The 15,956-nt window shown below is 31.9% G+C and overlaps 2 protein-coding genes across 2 annotated transcripts in view; both read left to right on the top strand.

Moving 5' to 3' along the window:
- Window positions 1–1,957, top strand: part of LOC131954149 (uncharacterized) — a 10,620-nt gene extending 8,663 nt beyond the window's left edge. The window contains exons 10-12 of the mRNA XM_059317680.1: window positions 303–467; window positions 1,267–1,299; window positions 1,758–1,957. Coding sequence (XP_059173663.1) covers window positions 303–467; window positions 1,267–1,299; window positions 1,758–1,909 — 350 coding nt within the window. The 3' untranslated portion in view covers window positions 1,910–1,957. The remainder of the gene's footprint in view (window positions 1–302; window positions 468–1,266; window positions 1,300–1,757) is intronic.
- A 2,067-nt stretch (window positions 1,958–4,024) lies between these two features.
- Window positions 4,025–11,796, top strand: LOC131954155 (macrophage mannose receptor 1-like). Its single transcript, XM_059317688.1, has 12 exons — window positions 4,025–4,141; window positions 5,182–5,345; window positions 5,882–5,907; window positions 6,218–6,276; window positions 6,765–6,806; window positions 7,189–7,269; window positions 8,636–8,886; window positions 9,448–9,595; window positions 9,959–10,222; window positions 10,523–10,678; window positions 11,496–11,543; window positions 11,632–11,796. The coding sequence occupies exons 1-12, from the start codon at window positions 4,066–4,068 to the stop codon at window positions 11,781–11,783; spliced, it is 1,467 nt and encodes a 488-aa protein (XP_059173671.1). The 5' UTR covers window positions 4,025–4,065; the 3' UTR covers window positions 11,784–11,796.
- The last annotated feature ends 4,160 nt before the right edge of the window (window positions 11,797–15,956 follow it).

Raw genomic sequence — 15,956 nt, 5'->3', positions numbered from 1 at the left:
TAGCGCCCTACCGCTAGACCACTCCGTCCCAACATGTGAAATAATCCATAATTGACGTCACGCTTTTTTGGAAGATTTTAACACCCCCCTTCCCCTTCGTCAAACATTGTCACAAAAGCTAGCCCCCCCCCGCCACTAAAATGACGTCACACCTAAGCCTACAACCCCCCCCCTCAAAAATGCATATATATATATAATATGTTTGTGTATATATATGTATTTTGTTTAAAAAATCCTTTTTTTATGTCGTGCATTTGTATATCTGAAGCCTTTAAGCTAAAACTGTATATTTGATAATGCAGGACAATTAAAATCCTTGGATCATCATAGCTGGAATCTAACCATGGAGTTAGCGGAGGTAAGCGATGTGAACGAGACTCACACGAGAGAGTGTGGCGCTTTCGACAACGTCAAAGGCCAGTTGTCGTTTCATGATTGTAAGCTGAAATGGAACTTCATTTGTACAGGTTTGTGTGTATGTGTTATACAATAGGGCTGGTAAGTAGGTAATCAGCCAGTTATACGGCTCAATAAAACCTGCTTGAGCCATAGAACTGGTTGGTGACCTACTTACCAGCCCTATTGTGTACGCTTTTATAGTAGCGGCTCTGGCAGTTACTTGTTTTTTTTTTTAAATATTGCAATTCAGTACACAGGATATTATTGATGTATTTAAATTGAGGAATACACGTATCTCCTATAGTATACTTAGTAGTGGGGACAAAGGCACACTTTATCAGGAGCCGCGCAAAAAAAAAAAAAACAACACCCCATCAACAATTACATTTCTAACGTAAATTTTCGTTTATGTTGAGTTATATTAGGGTTGTAAAAAGATGGTGCAAATGTCGCTAAATTTTCTTAAAGTTTACCGACGCCAACCCATGCAGTTTATTCATAGTGTTAGAAACAACAATACAATGTGTTTTTAAGAGATGAGCAGACAATCAAAAGACTTTAGTTACATTTTACTATGCTCTAAATAGCCGAAAAGATCGGTAACATTGTCATAGCCTGTATTGGAATAATAACATTTTGTAGGTAACGTGACATTGCTAGGGGACAAATTGTACTAAATTGGAATAATAATATTTTGTACGGTAACTTCATTAAAAATGCATTTTGTTTACGTAATTAAAAGAAAAACAGTAAATATTTTGTAATTGATATTGTTTATAGGCTCTATATAATGGTTTCATCCTCTTCAGTTTTGAGTCTTGTTTTAAATTTGTTGTGTGATATTGTGAATAGTGTCTTTTTTTTCAGGAAAACTCAGAGAAAAACATCATGAGAAAAAAAGTAAGTTTTTTGAAAAAATAAAATAAATTATATTGAGGTTTGTGTGCACGAAAAATGTTCTTATCAATAGTCTTCGGAAAACATGTTTTGTTTTCGGAGTAAGAAAAGAAAAACTTCAACTTATATAAAAAAAAAATCTTGTTTTTTTTTTTAAATTTCAATTTGATTTCGGGAGATATTTTATAGATATCGTGGCTATACAATGCCGTAACTTACCGTAATTACAGTTGTATTTGTCACTAGGCAAATAACAAAATAAGCTCGAAGCTTGAAAAAAAATGCATAAGTCATTTATTTAGTTTAAACTTGTCTAATTTTCTCAAGAAAATAATTTCACTGGCGTTTAGAGTTATATAAATATACCAAATTATTATATATATATATATATATATATATATATATATATATATATATATATATATATATATATATTCATAAATTGTGTCCTCTATCTACAGATATGCTTATTGTCGCGATAGTGGGCGGTGTCCTAGCAACAGCTATTATCGTAGGATTGCTGGCTGTTATTGTCTATAAGCGAAGAAGGACAATTTTAACTGGACGATTATATATTAACTCACGTTTTACAAAACTAATGGAGGAACACTAAACATTACTATGCGTCTACAATATATTGATGTATATATATATATATATATATATATATATATATATATATATATATATATATATATATATATGTATATATATATGTATATATATATATATATATATATATATATATATATATATATATATATATATATATATATATATATATATATATATATATATATATTTATATTTATATGGGTGTGTTAGTGTTTGTGGGTGTGTGCATAAATATATATCGTTTGATTTATATATGAAGGACATAATATTACGTATATTTTATCTTGAACAACTTCATTTAAACACATCCTTAAAAAGCACTATGCTAAAATGATATTGAAATTGTATTTTTTTTACAAAACACAATGGCTTATGGCAACTAAATTCCATTTCATATCATATGAAATGGAATTTAGTTGCCATGAATCATATGTTAAAGTTTTTTGAAAATAAATTTTACTTAATTTAAAAAATAATTAGCAAACTTGTAAAGACTGATATTTATTTTCCAAGTTTACCTGTTGCTGTTGTTGTTATAAGGTCGTTAATGGATTTAATAAAAGTATCCAGTTAAATGTGTAACGTAAAATATTTCTGTTTTTTAAGTATAATGCAATTGGTAAACTTAATTGCAACTAATTATTTATTAATCGATGCTCACTATGGTATATATATAGCGTGTTGCTTTTGTATTCTTAATGTCGACAATTGAAGATCATGAAATCTAGACAAGTGGCAATAAAGTTGTAAAACGTATGTTGTCTCCACGTGAAGTGTTTTGTTCTGGCTATGAAACAAATCTTTGTTTTGTTTGATAAAGTGGGCTGACTCCCACGCTTTTAACCTACTTATAAAACGTATACAAATGTATTTGTCTGATAAACGCCATTTCCGTTTCAACCATGAAATCGGCTTGGTCAGATGGGTAAAGCTCATTGCTGCTATGCCCAGATGTACCGAGTTGGAACCCCCGGGTATTTGAAGCTTGATAGCAGAAATCCTTAACTAGGTTCGAGTTTAAAGTCTGCAAACCTCGCATTAGTTGTCCATGTCCATCTCTACTTTACCAACTGACTTTAACTCACGCGCACGCAAAGACAAAAATGGAACGTATAATTCGATATCAGCATAATGCAGACTGAAATGACGTCATTATCATGCATTAGCAAGTAGGCTATAAATCACATACTGTTGCATGATTTGAAAACATGTGTTTTATAACATCGGACAACGCTAAAGCTGGTGGGATTTAAAATGCTAATTTATAACTCCGTTTCGTCTTAGAGGTTGAAATATAGCCAAAGTCATAACCAAATATGTCCTTGAGGTTTTGGAATTTTCAAAACAGCAAAATATTCGTTAAAAATCAGTTTAACAAAAACAAGACATATACCCTGTTTTATTTACTTTACCATATGACAACCGGACATCAATTGGATTGATTCATTTGATTGGTTCTTAGTTGTTTAGGGGTCGTCTATAAATGACGTCACACTCGTAGGATGAGGAGGGGTCCGTAATTTTGTGACGATGTTTGATGAGGGGAAGGGGGATTCAGATGGTGCAACGTCACACTTTTGCATTATAAAAAAGCAATGTTAGAAAGCTAATTTTAGACGTTATTTCACGTTTTAGAAAACTGTTTTAATAAATTGTAATAGGAATTGATTACAATACTCTATTTTGACAGAGTTCAGAGAAGATTTTTTGAAAAAATATCGTTGTTTAAAAAAAAAATTCAGGGTGTTGTCGGCTGAGGTGTGACGTCATTTTAGGGGGAGGGCTGGCTTTTTGTAACGATGTGTGACGGAGGGGAGGGGGAGGTAAAAATCGTCCAGAAAAGCTTGACGTCATTTATGGATGATCCCTTAGCTACTTAACATATTTATAACTATCTATTAAGTCTGAGTGTGTACACAAGTACTTTTCTCACAAACACACAATCAAGATAATACACAAGAAGAACAACTCATATTAAAGAAGTTAAAAACCCAGATCTAAATTTGTTTATGTGTTGCGGATGTTAACCCAATTACTCAACCTCAACTTGACCCAGACCACTGTTTCCGAGTAGGGCGTATCACGTGACCGCTTCTTTCAATAGGCCTGCACATTTTCATTGTGTAACAAGTGGGCATAAACAACTAGATAGCAATGGCGACCGAACGTGTTCTCAAGTTTATATACATATTATGTTTAACCATGTATGTATACTGTTTCAGTAAAACGGGTATGTTTTATTAAAATGTTACATGTATATTAATACGCCAACTAATGACACAGTAGTTAAATATTCTTAAAATATTGGTTTAGGGTTGTTGGTACTTAGCTAAATACACTTACGTTTTGTTTATGTAATTGCTAACATAAACAAGAACATTTGTGCAACTATTTGCCTAACTCTGATTTACATCCATAAAACTAAGACCTGAGATAACGTAACTACTAACAACCTAACATACACGTTTCTTGAAAGACCTTGCTATCCGATATCGCATATACGCATTCTCTCTACACTCAGTATATCAGTTTCAAATTGTCCTAATATAATTTTAAAAAAACATATTATATATATATATATATATATATATATATATATATATATATATATATATATATATATATATATATATATATTATATTTATAAATATATATAATGTGCACTGTACAATCAAGACTTTAAGCTCAAGATAAAGCTGTTTAGTTATACATTCCGAAACTGCGAAGAAATTAACATAAATTATCATATTACCCAATACACAGGTAAACTAGCCATCCTCCAGATTGTCTTTGTTTTTAAATCATCTATATATATAATTCTCTTCTGGGACCCGTTAGAAAACAAGCTGCAAGCGCCTCCTTGCAGTCCCCTCTCTCTCTCTCTCTCTATTACTATCATTACCACCCCCACCCCACCCCCACATTGTCTGGTGAGCGGTGTTCACTCTAAATGTTTACAAAGCTAAATTATTACAAATCATAGAGCCGTAGAGCAGGGTTTCTATTAGGGGCAGATAATTTAGTTCGATTTTAAACTTACAGGAGGTAACTAAGAAATAACTAAGAGGAGGCTGCTTTCACGGGGGGGGGGTGTAGAGTCGGGGTTAGGGGAAAGGAGGGGGGGGGGGGTTAGTGTTTTAAAACAAATATTTTCAGTGGCAGCATTGGTACTGTCGAATTCACAAATTATGAATTACTGAAAAGTAAAAAATAAAACAACTAAATAGCGGCGTATGATACGCTGCGGGTCGGCTCGTTCTTTTTATCAGATGAAAACGATCCTTGGTTTGAGTATGAAGGTGCTCGCTACTACTTTAGCGATGGACTCGAGCCCTATGTAAACTGGAACGGGGCTATAGAAAAATGCTCTAGCTATGGGGCCAACATGGTAGCTTACGGCGATAAAATAGAGATGGGAATGTTATACAGTCAGGTGAGTTGATGATTTTTTTAAAGCTGCTGTTATTGTAATGTTATTTAATGATTGTGTCTCGTCTTTAATAATAGTGCTGTGTAAATATATTTTGTTAAGTGTTATTAATATATATTTTTTTCAAGGCTTAAGCACATTTCATTATGTAACCAAGCGCTTGTATTTATGTTTCGAATAATAAAGTGTGAAAGATAAAAATATATATATATATATATATATATATATATATATATATATATATATATATATATATATATATATATATATATATATAATGTTTTTAATGTCGTTAAAGTAATGAATGTGTCTTGTTTTGACAGTGATGTACTGAAAGTATGAAAAATATTCTAATATACTGCATGTATGCAGTATATGTAAAATGTCTTCCTGGTTTGGGGATGTTTTGCCTGATTCATTATTATTTTAAGACCATTCACATTTGTCCTATTTCAAAAAAAAATATCTTTTTAGTTTACACAATGTAAAATGAATTTATGACCGACATGTTCGTCTCTAAATTAAATTTTTTCATTTAGATTTCAGAAACAACATGGGTAAAAAGGTAGGTTCTGAATAATATATCTAAATCGAATAGAATATTTTAACGCCATAATCTTGGATAGTTTTCGGGAATTTCGATACAATTTTAATACCAGGATTTCGTAAAGTGGGGGTAAATTTTACAAATGCACCTAAGTAAGCTTAACCTATATATATATATAAGTAAACACAATGAATATTGGTGCCATGTGGTTTAGGATGCGTTCGTGCACATATATATATATATATATATATATATATATATATATATATATATGTGTGTGTGTGTGTGTGGGTGTGTGTGAATATGTAGACAGACTATATATTCTCAGATCAAGCGGGAATCCTGGCTATTGCTATGTTTTTCTACATTCTGAGGGATCTGGTGAAGGTGAGAATAAAATACTATTGGTAATTTCATGTCATTAAAATAAAATGAATCTAAGTTTAACTGTATAATAGTGTTTTGATTTATAAAAAAAAATGTAGTAATAGTGATGTTTAAAATACTTTATATATATATATATATATATATATATATATATATATATATATATATATATATATATATATATATATATATATATATATATATATATATATATATATATATATATATATATATATATATATATATAAGAATGAATTAAACATAAATTTCAATGTTGAGACTAGCTATTAGCGTTGAAATGACGTATGCCTTATGATATGGAGTATTTTTATAGGAACAGTTCGATGATTGTGTAAGCTGATCGTGTAAACCAACGCCTTTAGAAACACTCTCATGATGTGCTTAAAAATTGTAAATCTGTGTACAATAATAATTGTTCTTAAAAATATTTTTAAACAGTTTTATATTTTTAACACCGTCATTTTCAGAAGACGGCGTTTATCATTTCGATGCAATCGGTGATAACAGAAGTAAGTTAATTAGAAGTTTTCTTGTACGTATAGCTAAAAGACGCCTGCTTTACGACTTATCACTCAAACTATTAACTCTAAATGAAGTACATTCAGATTACAAAAAAATTACATTTGATCCATATAATGCAATGTCTTGTTGTTTTTTTTTTTTTCGATTACATAATTTTTTTTATTTAGATCGAATGTAAATAATTGATATAAGTGATAGGTCAAATTTTTTTTTTCTAAAATGTATGTGTACACCTATGAAATAAATATTATTATTTTATTATATATTCAAGTGATTTAAAATACCTATACACTGTGGGTTTCTGTTTCAAACACACGTTATACATTCACTTTATTAGAAAAAAGATGCAAATATGTATGTGTCCCACAGGGTTTTTCATTGGATTTCGTTCCTGTGACGACAAATTACCTTTTATTTGTAAAAAAGGAAACTTCACCGGTTTTAAGAAAGGTATAGATGGCATTGTATTCACATTTATTTTTTAAGTTCATTGTTTTTTTTTAACGGGAACAGGACATTTTCCTGAAAAACACTTACCCTTATGTCATTTGCCCGAATGCCGTTTTCCCAAATGGACATTTACTCCAATGCAACAAACGCCCGAATGGACACTTGCCCGAAAGGGACTAATTCCCAAAAATGACACTTTCCCAAACGCATCCCAATCCGCATGACACCATGAACTTGAAACCAAACCCCACACCAACTCTCACGACACATTAACATTACTCGAGAACATAACCCAACACCATGTTACCCCCACAGCCCATTATTGTATGCACACCACACCTCCCATACCCCAAACACAAGTAGGACACCCACTTACCACAAGATGCACACGCAATCATTCATCTTACACCATACAGGCGACTTCGCATTACTTAACACCAATACACACACACATAACACACACAGAGTAGATTAATCCCCACACCAATACGGCCCACACTGTATTAAAAATATGTAAACAAAACCGTAATATCGTAGGCAAAGTTATGATCAATACCGCGTTTAATATATCTTTTTAAATTAACCAAAAGAGCAAAAGCGATGTTCAAAAAATATAGCCACTTACATCAATATATTTTTCAAACGGCGGTATTTATGACGTATTTTCCATGCTGATATAGCCACAAAAATCGTAAATTTGATCATTGAATTAATCATAATCGTCTCATATATCTAATTTAACCATCTCATTTAAGCTAACAGAAAAATTGAAAATATTTTTTAATACGTAACATTAACAATCACAATGATACGCATTCGTAACATTTCATTTAAGGCAACTATAACATATTACCATATTTGTTTCATTTAAAATAAGCTTCCTTAAGGTAAACAGTTAACAATTAATGTATTTATTTATTTTATTTTATTCTTAAAAATAAATCTAATTTAATCGTTTTTTTTTAATTAACAGCCAACATCGGTAAAAATTATGAACAACAAATTCTTATTGATCTTTAAGTAAAATAAAATCTAATAAACAAATTAAACCGCTTCAGGACTTTTAAACGAAACAAAGTCGTCATACCGATGACTAATGAACGTAAGGTTTATATTATAGCGAACATGCATACGCGCAGAGGTGTAGCGACCCTTCCCGGCGCCCAGGGACAAACTTTCAATTTGGCGCATCGCCCCCCCCCCTCCTTTTACTTCATCATTATAATGCAAAACTGCAGTTAAAATCAGCTTTTAATTTTTGTTCAACCCCCTCTCAACGCCTGTTTATACGCGTTAGTTAGATTGTGTGTTTTGATACATAAACACCATACACGGGCAACATAAACATATTTAGCTGTATTTTCAGAGGTGGTCAAAACTTTTGACAGACTGGATCACCGCACCTACCAGTGTGACGTCACGAACCTCTTTTACCGCGGTCAGTGTCTGGTGACGGTTGAAACCCCACTTCCGTTTGATGAGGCGAACCAAATGTGTTCTTCTAATGGCGGCAGTTTGATGGAAATAATTAACGATGTTGATTACACGTTACTGGACTACGAGCTGCAGGCTAGAAATGTAACTGGCGATGTCTGGGTTGGATTGTCTAATCGTGTGGTAGGTCCTAAAGCATTTGATATTTCTATCTATTTAAATTTTCATTTTATTTAGACCAAATGTATACAAACAATATAAGTTTTATTTTCATTCATAAATAAATGTAAACTATCAGAGTGTTCTTGAAGACTACAGCTGTGGTTGCGGGATTGTTTAAATATAATGCTGAACTAGAACTTCGATAACTGTGATAAATGTATACACAATCAAAGTACAATAGTATACCCATAAATATATAACGTAACCCTTAAAGAGATGCCGCCTGAAAGAAACACTGTTGAATAAATTTTTGATTCATTTCAACGACCAGGGCTTTGCTTTGCTAGCAATCTTCATTTTAATTTATAAAGCCTTATAATGGTATTTTTAAACTGTTATTGATGTTTACATTAGAAAACAACTTCGTGTTAATTCTCTTAATAATGCTATTGTTATTCAAAATTTGTTATAATCAGGTGGCTTTGGTAATCGATATTATTCTTTACTGTACCAAACATCTTAAGGGTATAAATGAGTACCCTATACATAATTTTAAAAATTAACTGATTTTATCTTCCAAAGATAAGAAATGAAACTACAAAGAAAGAGGATATAAAAAAATATGCATTTCCATGGTTCAAGAATTGTAATGTTTACTCTGGAGGAAGGTTACACAGTAAACCGTGTCAGAGCCGACAGCCGTTTGTGTGTCGGTTGCCGGTAGAGGAAAGTAAGTTTAGATACCAACATGTAGCCTGTTGAGAAAGTAAGTTTAAATACTAACATATATACTTGTTACCGGTTGAGGAAAGTAAGTTTAGAAAGATGTTGTAAGTTGCGGAAAGTAAGTTTAGATACGAACATGTATATATATATATATATATATATATATATATATATATATATATATATATATATATATATATATATATATATTTATATATTTATATATTTATATATACATATATATATACACACACATATATATATATATATATATATATATATATATATATATATATATATATATGTATATGTATATATATATACATTTTTGAATATGAATATAACAAGAATGTTTGTTCATCGGCAGTGTACAACTCTACCAATCAGACAGTCCCCTTTAGACACCATCACCACACCCATCACCATTGTCCGGGGCTACAGATAAGATACTTAGACCATTGCTACAAAATTCATTCAGAACACTACTACAGCTGGCATCATGCGAAAGATTACTGCAAGAAACACAAGATGGGGTTAATGATTATCCATTCATACGAGGAGTTTCAATTTGTGAGGACACATCTAGGGAATATAAGCAACATTTGGGTCGGAATGTACACAACGAAAACAGGTTTGTATAAAGAATGCAGCAGACAGTCATAAAACTTAACTTTACATAGAATATACAAAAACAGTTATTCTATACGTAAGATACACACTATGCACAAAGTGTCTACTATCAAATAACAGTCACAAAATTAAGTATAAATTATGTTTACATATCTTTTCAATTTTTAAATTTATGGTAACTAAAGAATTAGTTTTACTTCTCCGAACCTATTTTTTTCATCAGGACATGTTTGAAAATTAGAAATGTTGTCTTTTACAACTAAACTTTAACTAAATTAAAATTATCTGCGGTACCATGAAGGTCAGTTAGAATCCCTGGACCATAACACCTGGAACCTAACGGCGGAATCAGCGGACTCAAACGACAACCACACAAGAGAGTGTGTGGCCTTCAACCACGTATCAGCTATGCTGCAGTTCAAGAGCTGTAAGGTCAAGATGAATTTTGTTTGCACAGGTTTGTGAATATTTTACTGTCGTGTTTGGTTAAGAATCTTGTAAGCAGAGTATCTTCATTCAGTATAAAACAGATAGAGGGAAGATGTAGTTGGGGAGAAGAGCGCAGCAATGGATAATTACAAACTCGAGTTCAGATCGTAAAGCTTTAGTCTCGGCCATAACTGAACCATCTTAGTTCTTGAAGGTGAAATCCTCATGATAGGGAACAGTAGCGTAGCCAGGATCGTCTTACGGGGGGGGGGGGTTCAAATTTTTACCCGGGGACAAAATTTTGATTTGCACCCCCCCCCCCTCAAACTTTTGATTTGCACCTCCCCCTCAAATTTTTGATTTGCACCCCCCCCCCCCTCAAACTTTTGATTTGCACCCCCCCCCCCTCAAAATTTCGATTTGCACCCCCCCCCTAAAACTTTTTTGATTTACACCCCCCTCATACTTTATATATATATATACCGAGGGGTCTAAGGGGGGTTATGACCCCCCTAACCCCCGTCCTGCCTACGCCACTGATAGGGAAGCTCAAGGCGAAGTTGCAGGACATAAAACTGACAACGCAGTACATTTTTAAACACTGATGTCACTGGCAACAGGTTTATTCTACTTCACCTGCCCTATGGCCCTTCAAGTACAACAGGGTATCTAAGTGTAATCTTATATTAGATGTTATTTATGTATTTAAATTTGGCTAAATACAATACTTTTGAGTTGGCAAATATAAATAGTATTATGTATATTTATAACTGCCATAATATAAAAACACGTTTGTTATTGTAAACAGACATACTTGTACTTATATAAAAAAATATTATTTTTAGGTAAACATAAGGATAGACATCATGACGAAAAATATCACGAGAAAACTCGTAAGTATAGTTTAAGATTTAAGCTATTTAAATACCCGTATACAATTATGAATATATAGATTTATCTATGTTTATTTTCTAACTGCAGATATGTTTGTTGCTGCGATAGTGGGCGGTGTCCTTGCTGCAGTTGTTGTCGTAGGGTTACTGGTTGTTATTGGTTACAAGCGAAGGAACACACTCTTAGCTGGACGATTATATATTCACTCACGTTTTCGAAATCACTCAGTGGACGAGTAACGACTCTCACGCCCATATAATATATATATATATATATATATATATATAGATATAGATATATATATATATAGATATATATATATATAGATATAGATATATTGACACTGTGCAAAGTATGCTTAACACACATGTTGCACATTAATAGCTGAAAATACACAATTTTGAAACTGCTATTTTGTACTGTAGACCTGGGTGTATGTATTTAACAGCAAATTAATAAATGATGATAGAATGTAATAATTTGTTAATGCTTTATTAGACGTTGATTGTACAAGTTAACATTTACTTATGTTGAGTGCATTTTATTGACTCAACACTGGTACAAGTTTAAAAGTGGAGGTATAATGCTGCAGCCTAGAGTATATATGCTGTATATGTCTATTCAGGGCATAAAGTAAAAGTAAAGTTACTTTTTCCAACCTGACGGCCCGTTGGCGCAAGTAAATTAATTTGTTTTTTTGACTACATTCAAATATATGCCTATAAAGTTCTACACTTAAAATTGGGAATAATGTTAAAATATAAATACCCCATAAAGTTAGCGCGAAAGTTCTCAGGAGAAAATGATAATACTCATTAGTTATTAAACACGTTGTGTTATTTATGAGAGGTTTAGAAAAAAATACATGTTTTAATGCAAAAGCATGATATGATACCACTTATGTAAACTAATTTAATCTCTCAAACTAAGCTAAGCATAGCTGCAAATCGGCACGTAATCGCTAAGTGGAGTGTCTTACTCCCGGATACACATTTAACTTCCTTGTAATGAGTGAACTTGAGGAGTGAATGACAATGTTCTAAATTAAATATTATAAGAGATAGTGTTGAGTGGCTATTTGCAACTGTACACATAGATAATAAATTCGGTCGACATCATGCATAAACTATCATTAGATGAGATAAAACTCTAAATACCTAACTCAATATTGAAAAAGGGTTAACTTTCAAATACTTACTTAGTTTTTTTTTTATCATCAGTATAAGATATTTTAAAAAGAACGTCATAAAATGTGATTTTAGTAATGATTTTGTTTAAGATTAGTTTTTCTAAACAATGTCAGTGCTAGAACTATGTTTAAAAAAGTGGGGCAAAATTATAGAGAAGATGTTAAATAATTTTAAGACAATGGCATAGCCTGAATCCTGAGTAACTGCACTATTTTAGACCTTTATAAACATATGCTTTTGAAAGGAATTACGGTAAAAAAAAATATAATATTTTAACTTAGCCTTTAACCTCTCTCAAAACACGTTCAGTCACAAACACATACCACCCTTTAGCTATCTCTACCAAACACTACACTGACCTGGTATGTGAAGTAACACATGGTTATAATATTAGTTACTTATTACTGTGCTTTTGGGTTTAAGGGCATGTATACGTGTTATTTTGCTAACAAGCACAAATAGAACTCACAATAACTGGCAGTATATTACAACATTGGCTTGTGTAAATTATGAATGTGATATTAATTTAAATTAAAAGTATAAATTTTATTTTACTAAAACGCTCAAATCTAACTCACACTAGCTGGAGATAATTTTAGTTCACGTTCAAGGCAATTAGGTTAAGTGACCCGTAACTACATCGCGGAAAACACGACAAACTTTTGTTAGTTGTTTAAATGTAAATGTGAACAACAGGTGTGTGAATCCTGCTACAGTTGAGTACGTTTCACGAAGTACTATGTAAATAAAATATAACGGTATTCAAAAAAAAAATAAAAAAAAAAAATTTCCTAGCCGCATTTGCGTATACATAATAAGTGTATTTTATATGGAGGAACATTTTTTGCTAAGATCTTTAAAACGATAAAGGCACCAAATATTCTTTTTTTCAAAAATTCATTAAAAACCTAATAATAAGCTGTATATAATTCTGCACTAAAAATAAAGAAACTAATTTTCTTTTAAATATATTCGTACGCCCTATAATCTAAATAACAATCAAAGAACGTTTGGGTGGTTCACTATATTATCTATTGAATTCCTTACTAAAATTTAATAAGCGACCTATGCCTATTTGAATAATTTATATTGAGAACTAAATCTAGAATCGCATTGCAATGGTTAGATACTCAACATTTAACATAGGTTTATTTCTCTTTACACTGCCTTTCAGTACTAGATGTGTCATTAACAACGGGAGATTCAGATAATTTGTCACTTTCCAGGCAATAACATCACATTTATTACAATAACAAGGCCAATGAAAATAAATGAATCTCAGACTACATTGATAGTACCTATTTTAATGTCATAACTGTAATAAATGTGTTATAGATGATTGTGTCTGTCCATATTTAGTTTTACCGAGCAAATTTAAAATACAACAATATTTCTTCAGTGTATTTTCCTTTTGAACAAAATGTGACAGGTGTAGCTTGTTAGGAAAGGTTGAGTAAATAAGTACATTTAGTACTAGCAGCATTTTACTTCAGCTGGTTAATGAGCTGTGACGCGAACACTATAAAATCAGGTCATTGGAAACAAAGATAAATGTTTAGGAACGATCTGCGACACTGTTTGTACTATTTAATTATAATCTGTGTATGGAATTTTTGTTTTCCTTCCGATGAATTTGATAAAACATAAATATAATAGATTGACGACAGAAGCCTGTAGTTGTATATAACACATTTATTGGGTCTAACTACACCACGATGGTAACACACAGAGAGGACGGAAGGAAGTACACAAGGGACATCACTCAAGATAACAATATTATAAATATAACTAATACAGAAGAGTGAGTTCCCTTGACCTCACAATTATTTCAATCTATTACATCCCTTTACCCTTAGAACACAATAACACATCTCTCAATAGAACAATTGATAGTATCCTAACATCACCAATTATATTGTAACATGAACACTATGGTAGATTACATCCTTACAAACAATGCACAATATGCTACAACATAATCAAAATACAAAACAATGATGTCAAAGTCCTTTTGACCTTTAAAATCATAGGTCTAACTTATTTGGGACTTTGATTGTCCTGCTTGACCTTCTCAGTAGCTTTTGATTTGGTGACTCAATATTCTGACCATCTGGATTCTCTATCTCAGGAGGTCTAGGATTTAAGTCATTAACTCCAGAATTTACATTTTCTGACTCCAGACAACTTGGTTCACTCATATCAACAGAACTTGGTTGTGGAACAAACTGAGTTGGTGTGAACTGTTCAGATTTGGTGGGATTGACAGATTCACACTTATTATCTGCACAAGTTATTTTTAACTGGTCTGCATGTCTACGGACAATAAGTCCATCATTTGTTTTTACTTTATAAGACACAGGTCCTGTACATTGAACAATTTGACCTGGTATCCATTTTTCCTTTTTCCCATAATTTCTTAGATACACATTCTCATTAACACCAAATTCTCTTTCAATGAATGTTTGTCATGATTTAATTTTTTAATTGGCATCTGAAAGTATTATGCTATTATTCAGATCCTTAACTGGCATAGATTTCTTTGATTGATCAATTTCCTCAGGTAATCTGATAGTGCTTTTTCGTAACCAAACATACTGTTTAAAAGTAATATCCTGGACAATATCACTTTGCAACTGTGATCCAGTATTTGAAGTGGGTGTATTCAATGGCAAAAATCTTTGCTCTTTTCTTTTGATGTTACCCTTTTAGTTTCTGTAAGTGCTAATGATGTTAGCAAAGTTGTTTGATGATCACATTCCTTCTTACTAATGTATTTTCTTTAAAACATTTGAAATTGCCATATCACCATAATCATTTATCAAGTTACAAGTACCTTGTTTAGGCAACTCTGACTGGTAATGGACTGCATCTTCTCCATCTTTTATATTATCTTCACAAAGGGTTTTATTTCTTATTTTATATGGCCTTAAGTCATCATTCACAGACTCTTCAGGCCAACCATTCTTACAGTACTCATATACTTTTATTAAGCACTCATCTTTTTGTGTTTCTCTCTTAATATCATTCACATTTATATTGGAGTTATCCATGATAGTGAAGAGAACAAAAACATCTTCTGGTACATAGCTCAGGCTTTGGTTTTTTTTTTTAAAGGTAATCTACTAAGACTATCTGCACTATTCTCAGATCCAGGTTTGTATTTCAATTCATAATTGTATGCAGTTAGTGTGATAGCCCATCTTTGAATTCTTGGTGAGGCAT

Source organism: Physella acuta, unplaced genomic scaffold (genome assembly GCF_028476545.2).
Source record: "Physella acuta isolate Inbredline_101_S28 unplaced genomic scaffold, ASM2847654v3 ptg000976l, whole genome shotgun sequence".
Lineage (NCBI taxonomy): Eukaryota > Metazoa > Mollusca > Gastropoda > Physidae > Physella > Physella acuta.
The sequence above is the reverse complement of the archived record's forward strand: the minus strand, read 5'-3'. Positions and strand labels throughout refer to the sequence as shown.